Source organism: Aspergillus flavus, chromosome 8 (assembly GCF_009017415.1).
Source record: "Aspergillus flavus chromosome 8, complete sequence".
NCBI classification, from domain to species: domain Eukaryota; kingdom Fungi; phylum Ascomycota; class Eurotiomycetes; order Eurotiales; family Aspergillaceae; genus Aspergillus; species Aspergillus flavus.
In genome coordinates this window covers 2292957-2313430 of record NC_092403.1, presented here as the reverse complement: position 1 = coordinate 2313430, position 20474 = coordinate 2292957, and the positions used below count along the sequence as shown (strand labels likewise).

Sequence of the window (20474 nt, the reverse complement as noted above, 5' to 3'; positions counted from 1 at the left end):
AGGTGTTCAGTATAAGGGGAGTTAAGATACTCAATTTAGGCTATGAAATACTAGTTATTCATTAATCCTATGAAAACTTAGACTAGTAAATCCAATAATATGCTACGGGTGTCCAAATTTAGGGGTGCTTGTGCCTCAGCTTAGGAGTACAACTGCCTAACTTAGGGGTTACAGTAGCTAGAGTTAGCAGTTAGATTGGCGGGCCGCCGAAGGCAGGCGGTAGGCAGATGCCCTGTCCCCCGATGACGATCCTAAACTTATATTAAGAGAGCATCACTACTTACATATTCTGAGGATCCTAATCTTTCCGCATAATTGCATAGGCCCACCACCTATACGCAGTTTCAACCAAATTCAAATACAACAACAAACATTCGAAACCTAGAAACAAAAAATTAAATAATGTAAAACCGCGCAGCAAATCAAAGAAACGTTCGCAACCACCAGTCTCACGTAGTACTATGTGCTGGTTGACTTAAGGCAAAGCTAGCGAAAAGATCGAATGGTGCACTCTCCTTGCGTTCGAAACTGTACAGTTTTGACTGATGAATAATAAGCTCTCCCCCATTCATATAACCGCAGAATATCCGACCATGCTGTGGGTCGACGAAAGATATAAGCATCACTGGGAAGTGAACCTCGGGAAATTGTAGGTCGTACTGGGCGATCTTTCCCGGGGCATCGAACATAGACTCCTGATCTTCGTTGGGTACCTGGGGTTGGCGGGCCCTGTTATACATGGAACATATGATTGGTGCCAACTCGCCGAATAGCATCGAATCATTGCTCCCTTCGCAGTCCTGGGTCACTACGAGCGTAGTATGCGAATATACGTGGTCTCCAGATGATTTTGGCTCGAGTATCGGACCCGCTGACCAGGAATTACGACTGCGCGGATAGTAGCAGTCAAGGCCAGCCCCTAGAAGGAACGGATGAGGCACACTATATATCAGAGTCAGTGAGTATTTTTATTTGAAGTACCAAAGGCGTAAGTCTACTCACCTTATCCAGTTTAGCTGGCGCATATCAGCTAGGCTACATGTATTTGGGGGCAACCGTCTCGGAAACCCTCCCAGAATGTAGCTTTTGAAATACTCAGCTAGCATCTCTGTGCATAGGCCTGTATTCCAGTACTCGTTGTCATCGGCTTGTGCGTCTGCCGGCGGGTCATAATCTCTGAAGTCGAGATTTGGCAGCTCTTCGGGGAGAAGGAGATCTGGACGAACTGGGTACATTCGCAGAACTTCAAGGGGCATAGGTGTAAAAAAAGCCAACGCTCCTTGATCTGAGCTTTCGGGGTCAAATGTAACACGTCGAACTTTGAAGTCCTCTACAACAGTATCGTTGACTTCATTGCCCCTCAGGAGAGCATCTGGCTACTTCACGATTAGTCTTTCGGACAGGAGCTCGACCCTCCGAGACGCCCCATTATTGGTGCACATGGTCATTAGAGAAGACAGAAAATAGAGACCTTAAAGCAGCTTGGTGATAAAACCAGGAGAGGTTGAGGGGAGAGTATAAAGATTGGCTATAATCCTAGTCATATGTCTACTATCAGTAGTACGTGTTGGTGAAGTAATAGGGAATAAGATGTCCTCAACTGGTGTACCATCGGACCTTACCCTTACTCCCGTACTTCACTACGTCATTCCTCGTCATCTCATTTAGCTAGCATAGTGAAGCTTCCTACGGTTGGCTGTGTACAGCTGTATGACATGGGCAGTCAGTGACAAGGGAGCTCGTTTAGCGTTGTATCCAGCACCCTTTGTATGCTGTGAGGTAGAAAGTCAATTACTCGACTGTCAATGTTGCAATCTCTAATATGATCTTATCTCTAATACTGTATAACCAAAAACAACTTACACAGTTCCTTACTTTAAACTACAGTGATGGTACCGATCGACTGTAGAAATAGAATATATTAATGGATCTTAATACGTTGTACGCACTGTAATTTGTGATACCCTCATACTATACACCCAAGAGCTACCTCCTGCTTCACGTTTTGCACAACATAGACCGCATAGCAGACGTGCAATATTCTCTAATCATGGGAATGGTGGCGCATATAGTTGAATGAATCTGGGGAATACTGCTGCTATTGCATATCCAGCGCCATTCTTGAATATATTCACACCTTGTTGAATTCATGGGCTTCTTTACAACAAACGAATTATGACCCATGCCCTTCCCTCTCTACCTATTCACACCTAGGTCCAGAGCTAGTGTAGGTTATATTATTACTACCAACCAAGCTTTAGTAGATTCTTACTCCTAGACATAACCCACAATCCCCCAAAAACCTTTCTTTAGAACTCCAGTTCTTGGAAAGCTGCAGCAACCCAAGCTGAGATGAGAGATAAGACTCTACTCAGCTGCTAGAACTTACATTCTGGCTCCTAAATTACTCAGGGGCAGCTCCTTTTCTTCCGGACAATCTGTCCTCCTGCTGAGTCCTTTACTCAATTCAATATTACCAACATAGGATTGAATCTCACAGCGCCTCAGGCTCTTTTAGCTAGTGAGCAAGACAACCAAAACCACATTGCTGTTGTCGGAATCGGTCGGCAGAATAGCCTTGCGGCATTTCCCACGACTTTAACCCAGCAATGGAAAGTGCTGCAGGATTCCAAAAGCACACAGAATCCACTGATCACACATGACGAGACTAGAGCGAACAGCTCTCTCGTGTCACTTCTATAGGCCGTCGTCTCATTCGATCCCTATCATCGCCAGATGTAGCGTTCGAACAGGGTTCGTCTCTTTGCGAACCCTGGGACTGCGAAATCTGGCAAGACGCAGGTATTGCGGCAATATGTCGCCATCACTGACGGAGGACTGCAAGGCTTAAGATATTTTACGATAGTTGCAGTACCGAACTGCACACGAGGAAAAAGGCATGCGCCGACGGCTGATACGCAGGTGCTACACAGCCTATGGATCATCAGAAATGGATGGATAATCAGTAACAACAGCGCAACAACAACAGCGCGAGAATCATATCCAAGCCTGTCAGGAGCTGCGTAACAATAACCCACAGTAACACAGGTGCTACACAAGCACAGGTTGTTGCATGGGCTATACAGCACCCTGCTGTCGATCTTAAGATGACGGCCCTTGGGAGTTGTTGTAGTTACCAACCTCCATTTTTATACTACTCGTACAGATTTTGAACAAAAAATGGACGCAAATAGAAACGTACAGGCGCAGGGAGGAGGCAGGGGTGGTCGTGGTGGCCATCGCGGGGCCATCAAGAAGCTGGTTTTGACTCGGCGTATTAGATATGCGTTGTTCGATTTACGCATATAACAATCAAGCAGAGAACGAGGAACAAGTGCCACTACAGTGGCGAAAGGGGGCACAACTACCGCAATTGCCCGCTGATGGCCGGGCACATGGCCGGGCACATGGCCGGGCACATGGCCTTGGTATGTTATGAGCTCCCATACATTATACAGCTAGTTAACAATTCTACAGGGGCGGATCATTGGGGTTTTTAGTAGTCTTCGGCATTGAATATATTGTGACTAATTTGGATATCGAAAACAGAACCATCTTCACCAAAACACCCAGCCCCGGGCCCAACCCCAGCCCGAGCCCCAGCCACAGGACCAGCAAGAGGACGAGGAGGATGTGCTGGAGGATGACCTGGTGATGAACGGTGAGAATTTGCTGACAGTGACATGGCGGTCACCAAGACTTCACTGACATCTCATAGACTAGGGGGGGTTGCGCGGCTTTTTTTTTCGTTGTTTCTGCCTTTTCCTTTTTTCTTCTGAGTTTTCTAGCAAGTGGTATGGTGGGTTGGTCTTGCTAACAATTTCTTGCATTATATTGCTTTATTTTACAAAGTGAACTTTCCATCATGATCTGTTCATAATAAATCACCCACAAACGCCAAACTATCTCTCCTGTCATCACACAACCGGGCATACTCCAAGAGCAAGCGATACACATAAAGCTGCATATCCTCCTGTCTGAGCACCTTTTCGGCCCAGCTCTTTCCATTCAGTGCAATCTTCTCCGCCTGTCCATCATGTCCATTCCGTCCCTTATACCCAATAAAATACTGAATAATGCCATAGATATCCATATACAATGAATCCATAGGCACAAAATGTGCCCACGGAATGAGCCTCGAATCATGCCACTCCTTATATACAGTCGCCTTGATAGGCAAAGAAGTCGACAACAAGAACGCGCGATAACGCCCACTGAACGAGTTCCCGTCGATGTCGGGCAGATACTTGAACTGGTACATTTTCTTCATGGGCATGCCTTCCACGATCTTGTAATGTGGGTCGGTGTATGAACAGTGCTTGCCGTCTTCGCGGGGAAAACAGCATAGGTCCAGGAAGCCGAGGTCGCAGTGTTCGTTTAGATAGTCAGGTAAGGTACCGTCTAAGCCGGCCCAGATATTGTAGTACTGGTAGTCCGGTTGACGGAAGTTGATACCGGCGGATTTGGACCCGTTTGTCAAGGATACTTCTGTCCCGTTGAGCATGGAGACGAGTCGGTGGCGCTGGTAGCCTGTCCATGTGTCGACACGATTGCGTCCGCCGCTGGCGATTCCGCGCCAGTACACGATGTCCTTTTTGTCGGACCAGGAGCCGCCTTGGTTCTTCCATCCGCCTGAGTATCGTGGGTCGTCGTCCCAGTATACGGCTGGTGGGATGAGGATCTCGTTGTTGACTGTTAGCTTCGAGCCACCGAATAGAGGGACGAGTTCGTGCGTGGTGGATGTGGATGTCGGCTCGATAAAACTGCCGTGAAGGGCTTGCAGCTCTGCGCGCCAACATGGGTCCTTGGATCGCTCAAAGTCCTCGATATACCCTGTCTTGGAAAAGTTGCGGTAATTGAAGAACTCGGGTGGCGGGTTCGCGAAGTCCATGTGTGGGATGTTGCTATTTCGCCCCGGGCTTTCTGGGGGACAGGCGTCGCGCATGATCTCCCAGAAGGGTCTGTCGGGGCCGTCGAACGGCGGTTTGAAGGGTTCGTTCGGATGCGCCTCGTCGTAGGCGGGCAGGGCCATGTACTGGTCAACGGCGGTGGCAGGGTCAAGCAGTTTCTGGCTTGCGCGGTCCTTCTCGCGGTACTCGGAGAGCGTTTCCCAGGGGATGATGATGCGGGGTTCATCCATGCCGTTTAATGGGATATCTATGTCCGGGAGAAAGTCGGCGATGGTGGACACGAGATCCATCCAGACTTCTAGCCAGTTCACGCCTGTGTGGCCAGCGGAGCTGAGTGTGTGGTTACGCACCATGATACGCGGCTCCCAACCAGATGCCTGTGTCCGCATGACCTTGGGCTCCAGGGCCCAGTATGGACTAAGGTCATCGTAGAGCTGGTCGAAAAGGTCTTCGATGAGAATCGCGTCTTTTTGCTGTGCGAGGTCTACCCACTTGTCGAACCCTGGGGGTGGGTGGCGACCGCGGCGCTGTCGGTATTGCGCTGCTGCGTCGGTGAGGTTGTATACCTGTTTCGTGAGGAGGCGGTCCCATTCTTGCTCTGCGTTGCGGATTAAACCGTCGATCGGGTGCGGAACAGCTTCTGGGTCGTCATGGCCGTATCGTCCCGTTTCCTTTTCTTTTCCCTTGGGATTGCTATTATCCGGGCTGCTACCGCTTGGTCGGATAACTTGTGGGAGGGGGTTGGAGTGGAAATAGAGACGATATAATGTGCCAAGGAGGATGATAGCCGTGACAGCCAGAAGGCCGTACCGCCGCACCGGGGACTGTAGCAGCGAAATCATAGCGGGGGGATGGCTGCCCCTGAATATCGGACGCGGCACTTGTCGGAAATTCAAATCAAATGTGACAACAGGAGGTCAGACATAATCTTGTAGCCTCAAACCCCCCGGGATTTGGCCGAGGGACGGTCATCCTGAATCTCTCAACATCCGTTGGGCTGAGGGGAGTCGGCGAAATATAAAGGCCTGCGACGATGGGGCCAATTATGGACGCAGAATAGGAGCGACCTGTTGGTCTTTCGATTCATGCGACTTAGTGCCTTGGTTAGAACCGGCGCCGGTCGAACTAGCCATCAGGGTGTGGTGGTCCATGCATTGGAATTACATAAAATGCCTTGCTTGGAGGGTATCGACTTGAAGACTTGCATTGTTATCAGTCCTTCTTCAGAGGGCCACTACCATCAAAACTATTCTTTAGTCGACCAAAGTCTGGTATTTCCTTAAGCGCAACTCAGCACGAGGTGGTTTCCCAAGCCCAACGTGCTTAAATTCAGGAGAAAAAGGGGATCCAGCGGTCGCAGGACTATCTCAAGATAGTGAGGATCTCCTGTAATATCCGGAATTATTCCATCCAATAAGGGTAACGATGGACGGTGAGGGTGTGGGCCAGCGTGGGTCATTCTTCGTATTAACCGAGACCCTACCACGACCAGACACTTAGGGCAGAGCCCAATTCGGAGTATTCTGACCGTTGATTCGAGACCCTTTGGATTCTTTTGAGCTTCACATATGTGGCGTTCCGACTAGCGAATCGGGTTTCATGGTTCTGCACTGCATCTAAAATTTGTAGCACGAGTTAGTTGATGAGACTTCGCTACCCTCGTGGAACAATTCCATTCATGTCTCCCTACCGGCTCGGTCCGCCGTCCCTTAAAAAGCCGAATCTGCATTGTTGTCGGTTTTTAGAAGATCGAGTAGTCCTCAGCAACACGGCTAGGCAAAATGAACATGCTCCATGGTATTTAGCTTATGCGACAACAGCCAGGACTCAAGTAACTACTGGTGAATCGCAGTTCACATTCGGTCTTCCGGAACCTCGTCCGTGTCACGTGCTTTTCTGGTCCCTGCATCTGAATCGCTGCACGACCCACTATCCGACGAAATTATGACCCTGGCAGTGGAATGAAGTGGACAATAGCCGCTATTTAAAATATAGCAGCCATAGAGTGACCCTAATACCAGGTGGAATACCACCGCTAAACAAAGCCGCTCCAAGTCCGTAGAAAGGCAAGCACAGGCCAAGTCACGGAGATCGAAGGTGAACGAAGCCGTTTATTTTCTGAATGCCCAGAGTGGAGGGTATTTTCATACAAAACTACATAGCAACAACGCTAATCATCAGTCCTTGGGCGGTCGGTTGGTGTTGATATCTTTCAGAATCGCATCTGCGCCCGCTGTCACAAGTCTTGTAGCCAGCTCTTTCCCAAACACTGTCGCTTCATCCTTGGTCCGCACTGTTGCATCAATAGTGTCTTGAACGCTTTGGGTCCCGTCAAGACTGACCACAATAGCGCGCATTCTCAGGAAATATTCCGATTGATCGACCCACTCCGTCTCAACGCCAATTGGGACACTACAGCCACCTTCAAGGGTCCGTAGAAGGGCCCGCTCCGCGAGACAGGCGAGAGTCGACTTTTCATCAACCAGCTTATTAAGCAACTCTTGGGTACTGCTGTCTCCCTTGCGAGTTTCCAAGCCAAGTGCTCCCTGGCCGACTGCATGCAGAATGCCACCGTCCTTAGAGCCTATGTATTGGTTGATGCGATGCTTGAGGCCAATGCGCTCAAGGCCAGCGGCAGACATTATCATGCAGGTATACTCACTCTCTGGATTATCAACTTTGGCCAAGCGGGTCTCAACATTGCCACGCAGGTTGGCAAAGCGCAGATGGGGGTAGAGGCGGAGAAGTTGCGCCGAGCGCCGCACCGACGAAGTGCCAACTACTGCGCCTTCAGGGAGTGTCTGCAAGCTAGTGTAAGGCAGACCGGCCTTGATAACTAGCGCATCACGTGGATCATCGCGGAGAGTAATTGCCGCGAGATCGCACGACTCGGGCAGCGTGGTTGGCATATCTAATCAATGGTTATAAGATTGCTCATCGGCATTGAGTGGGGGCACAGTAGCGGATTTACCTTTAAGACAGTGCACGATGACGTCCAATTGGCCAGAGGTCAGCTTCTCCTCCAACTCACTGGTCCACAGACTCTTTGCGCCGAAGTTGTAAAGGGCTGTAGACTTGTCTTTATCACCCAGGGTGTGTAGTGTTTCAATCTCATAGGACCGGTTCGGTGCAGTTTTCTGCAGGCTATCACGGATACCCTCGGCTTGGACAATAGCCAACTTTGACCGTCGGGTACCGATTCTCAGAGGTGGCTGAGCCACAGAAGAGCTTTCGGCCATGGTTATACAGTTCAAATCGAGGCACCGCTGAGAGAAATCAACAGAGAGGGGCTATAGGAACTGTTTAACGTGGTTGGGGCGGTCCAGAGTCTTATATGAAGTTGACTGGGCTTCGCCCCCACCGTTTGCCGGGCCCCACTACTTCGAATACAACCAATTTCCCTTATCTTATCGGAGCTTCCCAAATGTCATAGACTCCAATAATGAACCGTCTTTGGGCTTCTAATTTTCGTTGTCTCTTGTGAAAGGTAGTAGGTATTCGTCGAATAAAAGTGGTCATGCAATACTGAATGGTTTAGAGCGAAGGTGAAGACGATGAAGTCGGTAATTTGGTAGCGTTGAGTTCAAGTCGTGAAATTACCGAATATATATTACACGTTGATCATAGTTTCCGCATAGGAAATGGTGATATAACGGGGCGTTCTTCTGATCAACTACCTACACACACATCAAAGAACAAAAAGTATGGTATATTGAATCATCGCTAAAAGAATACATCGTCCAATGTCATTGGCATTTGTTGAAATCGATAGTCTCCAGCCGTGGGAAGCAACCCTGTAATTGATTATGCAGCTTGGACCCGTCCGATGATAGACCCCCAATATCATCTAAAATGAGGCGTTTAAGCGTCTGTCGAGAATGACTGAGGATTGTGATGAGGTCAACCGCTCGTACCGACGTGAAGCACAAGGCAATCCTCTCCAGTGAGCTAGGGAGAGACGGAGATTGCGAAAGGTGGGAGAAGAACTCAATTGCCATATCTCGTGGTGCCAGACTGAGGTATATTTTGCGAAGATTAGGGGCATGGAGGATCATATTCAAAATAAAAGAATAATTGTATGGCGTAAGCTTGTGGTCCAGGTGAAGATTTTCCAGTTGCGCCCACCCGGACTTGAAAGTGGGATTTGTAAAGAGATTCTTTGGTAATCGACGAATATCCATGATATTTGATGTATAATTAACTCCAGTGCCATACCAGAATAGCTTCATGGGTAGCGACGCATCGGCAATTATTTCCAACAAGATACCAGCGGCATCGTCGGGATTGAAGTGTTCACTATCGTTGACGTCCTCTTCTTCGGGTACGAACTTGGTTCTGACGGGAGATATGACAAAAGAACGACAATTCGTAAGCCTTTCGACGAGGTCATCTCGAAAGCGTTGAATGGCCGGTATCTGTAGCGGATTGTGTATGTGGCCTGCTGCGCTTCGCTGCCATTGCAAGTCTCGGCCGAGATAAGGCTCCGGCGTCATCACGACCAGGCGATGGACCTGCTGTCGCATGACCTTGTTGTTGGCAATCGCATGGATATGATTGAAGCTGTCTTGCGAGAAGTCCAAGTGAATTTCCGTATATCGTTGCGCCAAGCGGTTTATCGTCCGGTGGTATGTATCGCGGCAGGTCCCAACCAGCGACGCCAAGTCTCTCGTATCTAGTTCATCGCAAACCAGTTCAAGCAATTCCAATGGGAGCCGGTCAATAATAGCAGACATATTGAATAAAATCGAAGTTATAATTGGGAGGATGTATTTTGGAAAGGGAGAAGAAGTTATCATCTGCGTCATTCTCTCTTATCGGCCGCAACCTCAAGGTCCCTGGAGTACCTTGGAGGCCTTTTCCGAGTTTGATCGCCATGACTATACCACCAATGTCCTCACCCCGAGCATTGTTGCTCTGAAAAACTGGTTCCTGCAATTTTGAGAACTGGATCAACATTCACTCATTGCAAGTGTTATTTTTTAAATAGTCTGTCGGATGTTTGATCTCCCAGTTGTAAATTCGGGTCCCGTGCCTGGACGGTTTGGATCTATATAAGAATAACCATGTCAACTTTCCACTTTATTAGCGACATAACATTTATAATATTATCACCCTTCGTCTAACCTTACAATTGAAGAATCTCCATTCTGGCAAAGCTAGCCCTGCACAATGTTTCAAAGAAATTCTTTTTGCTGCCAGGACAAGAGGTGCAGTATTTCTTGTTTTCCGATATAGATGTTTGAATTATAACCAGTGATCTGAGTTTTGCAAATCATCCGTAGTAGGTTGTAGAGGCCCCGCAAGGCATAGGGCTGCTACCAGTGCTCCACCAGCAGATGCTGCCAGATGAGAAATGGTCTAGCGTATTATATCTTGACTATCGCTAGTGACTCGAGGCTAGAGCCTTTATCGCTTCGCAAAAACAATTGAATATCTTGTTGATGGATCAACCGTATCTTTGAAGGCTGAAAGTGATTATAACTAGCTCTGTAGCGCTGTTAGATTGAAACACGCTCAATACTAAACAGTTAAAGCACAGCAAAGTACACATACAATACATGTAGTTGAAGCATGTTGTACTCTGCAATGTGACAGTTATGGACATCGTAAAAATGGGGGGGAAATCAAGCATTCAGTCGGATGTCATTTTAGGATATAGGGCAGGGATGCCAGCCAACAATGTCACTTCTCCACGGATATCACCGGCTGAGATGAGACGAGATGCCTGTTCCTTACATACCAGTTTTAAATTCAGCTGCCATTCTACTGTTTCCTAAACCCATGTCACAGAGACAAGGCAGACGGCCCCCAATTATCAGCCCATCGGAGAAGTACCTAGGAACCCCAGTCACACTGCAGCTATGGATGCCTGGTCAAGTTGTGCATTAGTTTACTCGTCTATTCCATTAATACTTAGCTGCTTATCCCATATGTTAATTAGTCTAGGAGTAGATACCCACCGATACAGTCATCATTCTAAATTGTGTCTCACTCTAACGTTACATCATGTCTTTTCTTCCCTTCTTCTCGTTTTCGTTTTCGTTCTCGTTTTGAAGAATCTTACATGCGTAGACCGTCAAATAAAAGCACCAATAAATACAATACGAATCACCGATCAACTGCCTTTCTGAAGTCTCTCTCCACCCACTTTTGTATATAACTCGATTTAACCCGCGTACAATGGTAGCCACTGCTCCTCATCCTCCACAGCCCTAACTAAGCCAGGAAATTCCATGGAACACAGCAAAGAAAGGCAGTACTCTAAATAGCGGTTCCTTTCACTCCCTCTCCCTCTTCGTAGATTCCCGAGTGACATTGGGCACGGGCCTTGTCTTGTTGCTTCTCCTGTCGATGCGAAGAAAAGGAGGAGTTCGGTCTTTCTCGGTCGGTCAGATTTTAGTACGTACATGGACCGATCGATGGGCATTGGAGAATATCCATGGAGCCATTTCTTGGCCCCCAAACTTGGGGCACGGACGTAACCCTAAGCCTAAACATTTTAAAGTGCTAAATTAATTGTGTCTAGATGTAATATCATGCGAATTGGCACATGGTCTACTTTCTGTGCTAATTATTTTCTTCGAAAAATAATGTAGATCCATCAAATTAAGAACAAATATCTATTCGATCTCTCATCTTGTACGGATTTAACGAAACTTGCTGGTAGGGTATATCTCACAAACTGACATATATCACCACTCCTATTGCAATTTACTCCTTCCCTTTCTCAGCAGCCTCCCGCGCAATCTCCGCCTCGTACTCTTGAATATTATTTATCCCCTTGGGCATCCCATTAGGCATTAAACCCTGATCATCCATAAGTTTATCTCGAACCTCCATGCAGCGTTTCCATGAAGGTCGATCCACCATACGGTGATGCCAGGCCTGCACATTGGGGTATTTGGCCAGTGGGTCCTCGCCCGGGGGTGTCTGCAGCAGCATGTCAAGGCGACAGTTCCAGGGCACAAAGGACAAATCTGCAAAAGTGCATTTATCGCCCACGAGCCAGGCTTTGCCTTCAAGACAGGTGTTTAACACCTCCAGGAAGCGCTTTACTTGGTCGTTGTAGCGCTCTATGGCGGAGGGGATTCTTTCGTGATGGAGGACGTTGAACCTGATTATTTTAGAATATGAATGATCTTTTCACCGTGGAATGTTGGGTTGGGGGTAGTTGGGGAAAGGGAGGAAACAGAGAGTAAAAGGGGCTGTCATACCATCCAGCCTGGCCGAAGTAGGGCCCTTGCCCGCTCATCTGGAAATGAAGGTACTGGTTCAGCAGCTGCCTTTCGTTGAGCGACTCATAGGTTAGCTTCTTGTCCGTGTCGTAGACCTCTTCCAGATACTGGATAATGGCACCAGATTCCCAGAGGGTTAGGTTAGTGTTGGGATCGACGATCGCTATTTGTTCCGCTTAGCATGTCCATTCCAAAGAATTCAACGATTCGAGACTGGTCTAGATTAGTGTGATACATACCTGGGACTCGACCGTTAGGACAGATATCGGTGTAGGGCTTGAGCTTGACATCGTTAAACCTGAAGGATTCAATCACGTAGGGAACCTGGAGTTCCTCAAGAATGAGGACAACCTGAAGATCCACCAGGATGAAGTCAGCAAATCCGCCCCGTTGATCTTCTTTCAGCATCCACCGTGCTGTCGATCAGCGCTCGTACCTTCCATGGATTGGGGCCAGAAGCTGCCAGGACAAATTAATCAGTAATACTGTGCATGAAGCATAAATCCAAATCGGCTTACGGGTCAGCCAAACGGTAATTGGCTTGGTATTGAGCTTGGTCATAATGCCTCAGGGAATGGGAGACGGGAGTTTCTTGGTGGATATAATAGAAATAGGAAGAAAGACTGGCGTTTCCTTAATATATTCCTGATTGATCTTGCTTTTTGGGGGCACGCCCTAGGCGGCTGCTGCGCCGCAATATCCTCGGGATGGAATCCTTTGTTAATGCTTATGCACCTACTCTAAACCATCACATCCATTAACAAAGGGTTGTGGGTCGATCAATGAAATCATGGGGCGGTACATCACTTTATGGTCTCGTTTGGTATATCCCCCTTGTATTAAGTGCTATACCCACGGCGTCATATAATCTCTTGGGGCCATTACAGTCCTAAAGGCGACTGCAGGCAGGCCTTGCGGTCGATGGCCAATCTGCTGTGCTAACACCCCGGTCGGACCATAAAAGAGTCGGATATCAATATCTCCATCTCCTATCAACCAGGCTCACTCTACAAGACTCTGCCGCCGTTTTTGCAGCATCATGCCCATCATTGCTATAATTCTAAGGCTATTGTTCAAACAATCGAATTAACCATTGATGGCAAAAACATGGGATAGGGAGTTGACGATTCTGTCTAGGGTTACCCATGAATTCCCTGCAGCACAGTAAATTATTTCCTCTGAGGAATCCAGAAATAGGGTAGAGAAGGGCCGGCTGTGGCTCGTAAGATTGGCACAAGTAGATCAACCTGTAGAGCAATGTTAATACTTGACCGGTGCCTCCTCATGGCGAAGGAATTGCATTAGCAAGGACTGCATGCTTTCGAAGCATGTTGGAATCAGTAACGCATTCGAGAGCGAGTACTACGGAGTTAGTATGGGAAGTTAAGCTATAGTGTTATCCCTTACAGCGAAAAAGGTAAGGCACGAGGCTGGATGCGAGTATATGCGATTTATGCTGGAGGACTTTCGACACGCTATCCGACCTTAAGTTTGTCACAGGTAAAATCAGATGAAAATTGCATTCAGCTCTAGGAGAAAAGTAAATTTGAAAGCAGAAAGGTTACTCTCGGGTCAGTTAAAGCCCTTCAGATAATACCTAGATAGCACATAACTGGCCATCGAGGGATCCTCAAACCTGCGGTCAGAATCCTCCGAAATCCCTCGAATTCGGTTTCATTAAAACCTCAGATATCCATGTAAAGCAGCCACCGGCATTCCATGATCAACAAGATATCAACTGGGGAGACTGCAGGTTCTCCATCGCTCTAGTTTCGCCAGTATAGAGCAACGTTTGATCAATTTGGTCACCACGGAGCGAAAGACATGGGAAAGGTAAAGTCTGTAAAAGTAATGCCACAATTATGTACACGATTCTGGTATTATGGCTCAAGGCACTCTTCACACCGCTGCTCAGTAGTCTGGTAAGCGTGGGTGTCAGACAAAACCTTGTTGCATTAGCTCCATGCAAACGCCTCGTTTAGTGTCCTCGAATAACATTTCCAATGCCACGTGGAATACAGCTGACTTTCTTCTCTTCCATGTCTTGATCATGCATGTCATATTGGGGGCCATTTTCTTTTTCATTTGGGCAGTTCTTCTGCTGCCCCTCAAGGGCCAAGTCTTTTCTTGCTAAAATTGGCCCCAACCCTCCATTCTGCACAATCTTAGTGAAAAGAACCCTGGAGATGTCCGAGCATAACGTTACAGCCTGGGTTCTCAGCCCCCCTCTTAAAAAGTAAGCCACAGAGATTGGATTCAATTCATCACTCTTTTATCCCCTCATTCGGCCACATGTTGTCTCCCTGACCCTCTTTCTTTTCTTCAACGGCCCCAGCCATGGACGCTGCAATGTCCATCAACGTGACGCCGGTCGTCTCTGTTGCCCTCGTCATTGTGTCAACCATAGTTCCAATACTGTCTCTAATGTCGATTATTCTCCGGTTCCAAGCACGCCGAATAGGACGGTTAAAATTAGCAGCCGATGACTGGTGGATCTTGGCAGGGTGGGCATGTATCCTCAAGCCTAATGGAATAAAACTTATAGCTAACGTTCCACAAGCTTCTTACTTTTGCTTTGAGCCTTACTATTTGGATTTTTGGCAGTATCACTGGTATCTCGAAATACAAAATCAGTGTGACGACGGGGATCCAAAGATCATTCCAATGCGTTTTCATCTGCAGTGCCATCCTCCAAGTTAGCCTATCTGCCGTGAAGATCTCGATCTTGCTATTCTATAAACGAACATTTTCCATCCCCAAGTTCCAGATCGCTACATGCATTGCCATTACCATAGTTGGATGCTGGGGAATTACCTTCTTCCTCGTGAGTTGTTCTTAAATTCGGCATACGTATCCCAGATGAACTAACAAACATAATGCAGCTGATTCTCTTAGAAGGTGATCCGATCAGCAGAGCATGGACTGGAAAGGGCCACTTTAGATTCGATCAAGTCGCAATGGAGTTCGCGCAATCCGCCACCAGTATCGCATTAAATGTCGTCGTCTTGCTGTTTCCGCTCCCCATGCTTTGGTTCCTACCCATGTCTCCCCACAGGGTGTGGGATCTCATTCTCGTCTACGTGCTAGGTGCCCTGTAAGCTCTCGTCCCCTTCCCCGAGTCGCTCTATACATGTACTAACAAGGACCTACGCAAACCCCAGATGTTGCGCTGCTGCTATTATTCGGCTGGTTCTGCTCCATGCTTCTATAGCCAAAGAGGCTACCGACCTATCCGTAGTCCGTAAGTATAGCCTGTCGCCATACTAGAATACACATCTGACACTAGCATGGTGTTCCCCAGATATCCACTCCAAACAGCTTGTCTTCATGATCATCGAGACCAACTGTTCTATCATAGCCGCCTGTCTCCCATGCTACGGCGCCCTCCTCCGCGGGGGCCAATCACTCGCGTCGATTGTCCGATCCTTCCTTGTCATCCATGGCCGGGCCAGCTCTCGGTCCGATTCCAGTTTTTCTAGCCTTCATAGCGGCAAGCACTACCCAATCCACGGAGTCAGGGATTTGGACGCCGATACTGGCTCTCAGGTTGAACTCACGGGGCCCGCGGATCGTTGGTCACGAACGACGACACAGGTCACAATCAAGGTCAGCGGTAACGCGCACCAACACGATGAGTGTCGCTCACCGGGGATTGTGGTTCATACCGAGTTGGATATATCCACCAAAGGGGCTGATGTTTGATAATGTCTTAGCACTGGGGTACCGCCTGGGGTGTCAGGCTATCATTTTGACCAAGGAGGTTATATTATGTTCTAGGAAGATAGTGAGATTACAGTTATCGAGTTTGTAATATGATACCCACTAGTTGAGAAGTAAATGTGATACTTATATGATTCATTGCGTTGGTGGTTTACTAATGGTTTTGCCAGTGACTGATTATCGCTAAGGACTAAGTATAACTGAGCCTCAATGAATATACATGTGTATCCGCGCGATGTATATTCATTCTGTTAACCTGCTATGTTGTTTCGCCTACAAATGATAATACAGATTCATCATCCTCCCGGCCGAGTTACGTCAATTAAACAGGGTGTGTAAGGAAAAGTTTTGTATTTTCAATTCCATAGTAACCTGTAACGCGACTTCAATGCTGCGTATTTGGAATGAATTTAAATCATTTATGACTATGTCAGAGAGGCAACATTAGGGTACGTGCTGCAAATTACATGTTGTCTTATAGTAATAAAATACAAGCAAGGCAATTATTCAAAAATCCCCTGTAGTCTACTTAGATATAGTATCTACCTAATGCGAGTCCACCTTTTTAGTTTTTGGGTGTTTCCTACTGCATACCCAACGAGGTGAGCGGTACCAAGTAGGTACTTCTGATTCGACATCCGCATAGAAAGTCTTTTAAGCCTTGATCGTTGATATCGATGTGCTAGTGTTGTGCGGAGCGATGATCGAGCCTTAGGAGTAATTAATGGCCATTATGGATATTTTATCACGATCTATCCGGGAGCCTTTCAAGTCCATTGCAGGACTTTAAACAGCCACCCCCTAAAAAAAGAAGAAAGGGACAGAATATCTACAGTTTGGATACGGTCAAGAGATTTAGTAGCACTACGTTAATGATGTGTTGCCATAAACTCATGCTATCAGGTAAAGAGTTCTCATCTATGCTATAGAGCACTTCTGTTACGAAAGAATCGTCCCGTGTTACAATATTAGATACTCAGGATAGGTTGGTAAACAATCCCATTGCAGCACCATATACGCAGCTCATCGCCGGCTCATGGTACTAAAGTGGTAGGACACTATGTACTATAACCTAGTATCAAAAGGGGTAACGGCGGTGGACTCATCTTCATGCGGAGTACTCAAAGTAACTACGTAGGGCTATGGAAGTATATAATTGGAACACAAATGCCGAGGAGATATTGCGATCGGCACCGGGGTCACGGAGAAACGGTTAGAGGTGGGTTAAAGAAGGAAACATTCTAAACTTATCCTCTTCACACTACAATATTCCAAATTGAGAGACTGCACATTCCTTGAGGACAGCATTGTTGATGGAAAGAATGCTTGGCGATTGAGGCTGAGCGGGTATCCCTTGGCGTCGATCGTTGCCGCTCAAGCTTAAAGCTCAGGCATCATTTCTGCCTGACCGGCCCCATTGTGAATACGATGGTCAGCAGTTGTATTTTCAATTCAGGTACGGAGGGACTTACTATGTAATCGAGAAGAAAGAATGATACGAGATATTTTTGTTGTTCTTCTGGCTTTTTTTCTTTTTGCATCCAGATATGTCGAACAGTATAATGGTATTTGAAATGTTTTGGTTTCCCCATACTCCGGTACCTGAATAGGGAGGGTATTTTATGGCCCGAATGGATACGGTACGATAACTCTAAAAATAACATGGAAGTAATTTAATCTCCAGCCTCGTGTTGCGCCCACCAATGACGAGGCACGTGTCCCACCTTTTCTCCTCTTCGTCGTCAGTCGGATTCTCCACTTGCAGTCAATCCAACAACAACACAAACACTCTGTCCCTTTACCTTTACTCCAGTCAAAACTCGCGGGGAGACTGTCTCTCCTATTCCTCACCTGTACAACTCACCCTCATTTTCATACCCATATACTTCCTCCCTTTTTCCTCCTTCTTCCCGATTTCCTTCCCCACTCCCCCCCTGTTACTTCCTTCTCCATGCCCCTCTTTAAAAAAAAGCCCAAGACTCCTCCCACGACCAACTCTGCTGCATTCCGATCAGTCGAGCATCTCCCATCTTCGGTCGCATTCCCTGGCGATCTTGACCGACGCTTTTCCGTCTCCACCAACGAACCGGTGCCGCCACTTCCACCTCAACATCCTGCGCATTCCAACGTGGTTCATCGCTCGCAGAGTCACCGCCGTCCGAACACCTTGAACAACTATTCGGTAGTCCCGCCCGCCGTTGCTGCGCCTCCGCGCATTGTCGATGCTGACCCTTCCGACCAGTCGTGGCAACACCCACCTCCAGCTGAGAGACCCGAGGAGCACGAAAACCCGCGACGGTCCAGAAGAAACCTCTTCTCCTTACATTCGCACTCGTCTTCCTCCCAAGCCCCTAGGGAGTCGACAGGGTTCTTGGAACGTCGTCGTTCCGTAAGGAAAACTTCTCCGGCCCCGCAACAACAGGAGCAACGGCCCTCGTCGGTGGATACGGCTGCCGACCCCCACTCGCCGTCAAAATCGAGGGAGTATGTGGTAGACACAACCCAAGACCCTTCCAAGTCTCCCGTATTGCAGGACCAAGGAATTCCACACGAGCCCCGACCTCCTCGCTCGCCGCAGAACCCCTCTATAACCCGATCGAACACCGATTCAACGCTTCTCGAGCATATCTACCGCCCGTCCCCTGTGGAGCCCAAGCATCCGGACGAATTAGATCCCGGTCCGGTCCAACAGCAACAACCACAACAGAATCAATTGGGCCTTCCTCGCCCTTCATCGCGACAGTCCCTAGAACCTCCCTCGCCGCTACCACAGCCGCCCGCTTACTCCGACCATTCTGCCTCCCAGGCTGCCATGTCCGATCGTCCGCCCAGTGGCCAGCGCGCCCCAACGGCGACCCCCCCACCAGGTGGCCATTCGTCATACCCACAGGGTAATAATAACCAGGACGTCACACCGCGCAACAACGCAGCCCAACAGCCGGAACCAGGCCGTAGCACGCCCTCGTCCACACGCATGCGCGACGAAGGAGAGATTGATGTGCGTACTTTGGTGCAGAAGCATGACGAACTTCGTATGTTTTTTCGACCCACGGAAAGGATTCTTCCGGTTCTAAACTGACTTTCCCATCTAGAGGCGAAGTACTCCAAAGTCAAAAGGTATTATTTCGAGAAGGAGGCTCAGGTGCAGCAGCTACAGAATACCGTCGCCCATCAGCGCATGGCCGTGTCGCGTACAGTGCTGGACGACAACGAGTATGCTAACCGATTCGGTCGTCTGGACGGCGCCATTAAGGATTTGGCGTTTGCGTTCCGAAAAGACTGGAAAAGCCTTCCCAAGTGGCTGATGGGTTACGTGAACGACGATGCACACATCACTGGCACGAAAGAGATGACTGCGATTGGCCGCGCAGTAATTAGTCGGTGGCTTGTGGACGAGTTGTTTGAGCGCTTCTTTCACCCGGCACTGGATCCCACCTTCAGTCGACAGTTGAAGAGCATTGAGATGAACCTGCGCCGGCAGCAGGCCAATACTCTCACCGACGAGGATAAAGAAAATGCGATCGCACGCATTTCCAATTGGCGACGCACCACCTTGGATGGTCTCACAGATGCATTACATGGACCAGCTGCCGAAGAACACCGGTGTCAGCTAATTGACCATCTGGTGGATAGTCTGGTTGCCAACCTCGTGTCATATTTGGGTGATCCTCCGCCGCCCGGGCTGGACAATGGCGCACGCATGATTGTGGAGAATGCTGTAGGTATTGCGGACAAGGTTCCCTTGGAGTCGCGCGACGTTTGTATCGAGTACATCCATCCTGGCACTCTCCTACACGAGCCGAACATGAAAGTCGAGGCGGGTCTTCCACCACTCACGAACGTGAGTGCTGAATCTGCCGCCGCCCGAAGGTCCGGCGATCAGGAACAACTTGAAGGGCCGCCAGATGAGGCTGACAGAGAGTCATCCGGCTCAACGAGCCAGGAGGGTGCGCCGGGAGGACCGCATCCCGGCCGTGAACCGCGCATGCGGTCCGTAATCAGCAAGGTGATGGGACGGAGACCCAACCAAGGCGCGGCTCCGAACCCCGGTGGCAATGGGGACATGCGCCCTCCCACGGCTATGGAAGAGCGGAACAGCATGGGAGCGGGGCGGATCCGGTTTGCATCCTTCATTACCGCGGAAGTCAGGGGGCGAGGTCCGATGAATGTGTTGGTCAAGGCGCCTGTATATTTGATGGACTAATGATTATGTACATGTTTAGAGCTGCAATTATGATTCCTTTACGATAATAGCGCGCAGTGTATCTCGAGCGGTTTTATTCAAGCCGTTGACTTCAGTTGTCGATTCTGTTTAATGCCAAAGTACCGGCTTACATGCTACCGTTCTGGGACTACCGTGTAAAGGAATGAACCTGGGTAGAGTGAGTCTACTGAATGGCAACCTGAACAGGATACAGACGTGTGGATGTATGTACCGTACATCATGAACTGAATATTTTCAATGTAGACTTGTTCTTCTGGTGTGATACCATGGAAATTGCCAGGACGTTGCGTATAACGAACTATGGAGGGCCGGGAGACGGACTATTGGGGAATATGTACTGGCTATTCTCAATGCTGTGTGACTGCTGATTTACAGCTGTTTGTC

At 48.4% G+C, this 20474-nt stretch overlaps 7 protein-coding genes across 7 annotated transcripts; 2 read left to right on the top strand and 5 right to left on the bottom strand.

Moving 5' to 3' along the window:
• Window positions 1-207: 207 nt before the first annotated feature.
• Window positions 208-1682, bottom strand: F9C07_1954468 (uncharacterized protein). The gene is made up of 2 exons (XM_041295823.2): window positions 1003-1682; window positions 208-942 (listed from the first exon to the last, which is right to left on the bottom strand). Exons 1-2 carry the CDS (start codon window positions 1254-1256, stop codon window positions 450-452), a joined length of 747 nt encoding a protein of 248 aa, XP_041151013.1. The 5' UTR covers window positions 1257-1682; the 3' UTR covers window positions 208-449.
• A 1498-nt stretch (window positions 1683-3180) lies between these two features.
• On the top strand, window positions 3181-3708 carry F9C07_13185 (uncharacterized protein; the record flags this gene model as incomplete). The annotated part of the gene is made up of 3 exons (XM_041287792.2): window positions 3181-3290; window positions 3347-3428; window positions 3550-3708. The coding sequence occupies 3 exons, from the start codon at window positions 3181-3183 to the stop codon at window positions 3706-3708; spliced, it is 351 nt and encodes a 116-aa protein (XP_041151014.2).
• A 166-nt stretch (window positions 3709-3874) lies between these two features.
• On the bottom strand, window positions 3875-5752 carry F9C07_13186 (putative endoplasmic reticulum-resident kdel protein; the record flags this gene model as incomplete). Its single annotated transcript, XM_041287797.1, has 1 exon — window positions 3875-5752. One exon carries the CDS (start codon window positions 5750-5752, stop codon window positions 3875-3877), a length of 1878 nt encoding a protein of 625 aa, XP_041151015.1.
• A 1335-nt stretch (window positions 5753-7087) lies between these two features.
• On the bottom strand, window positions 7088-8149 carry F9C07_13187 (putative porphobilinogen deaminase Hem3; the record flags this gene model as incomplete). Its single annotated transcript, XM_041295824.1, has 2 exons — window positions 7088-7821; window positions 7882-8149. 2 exons carry the CDS (start codon window positions 8147-8149, stop codon window positions 7088-7090), a joined length of 1002 nt encoding a protein of 333 aa, XP_041151016.1.
• An 89-nt stretch (window positions 8150-8238) lies between these two features.
• Window positions 8239-10243, bottom strand: F9C07_1954408 (uncharacterized protein). The gene has a single exon (XM_041287798.2). The coding sequence runs from the start codon at window positions 9713-9715 to the stop codon at window positions 8657-8659; it is 1059 nt and encodes a 352-aa protein (XP_041151017.2). The 5' UTR covers window positions 9716-10243; the 3' UTR covers window positions 8239-8656.
• A 1236-nt stretch (window positions 10244-11479) lies between these two features.
• On the bottom strand, window positions 11480-13208 carry F9C07_1954274 (glutathione S-transferase). The gene is made up of 5 exons (XM_041295825.2): window positions 12664-13208; window positions 12582-12604; window positions 12385-12496; window positions 12125-12308; window positions 11480-12024 (listed from the first exon to the last, which is right to left on the bottom strand). The coding sequence occupies exons 1-5, from the start codon at window positions 12704-12706 to the stop codon at window positions 11622-11624; spliced, it is 765 nt and encodes a 254-aa protein (XP_041151018.1). The 5' UTR covers window positions 12707-13208; the 3' UTR covers window positions 11480-11621.
• Window positions 13209-14188: 980 nt separating this feature from the next.
• F9C07_2287579 (uncharacterized protein) lies at window positions 14189-16034 on the top strand. Its single transcript, XM_071510914.1, has 5 exons — window positions 14189-14653; window positions 14706-14969; window positions 15028-15239; window positions 15307-15386; window positions 15447-16034. Exons 1-5 carry the CDS (start codon window positions 14483-14485, stop codon window positions 15845-15847), a joined length of 1128 nt encoding a protein of 375 aa, XP_071367441.1. The 5' UTR covers window positions 14189-14482; the 3' UTR covers window positions 15848-16034.
• Window positions 16035-20474: the final 4440 nt, after the last annotated feature.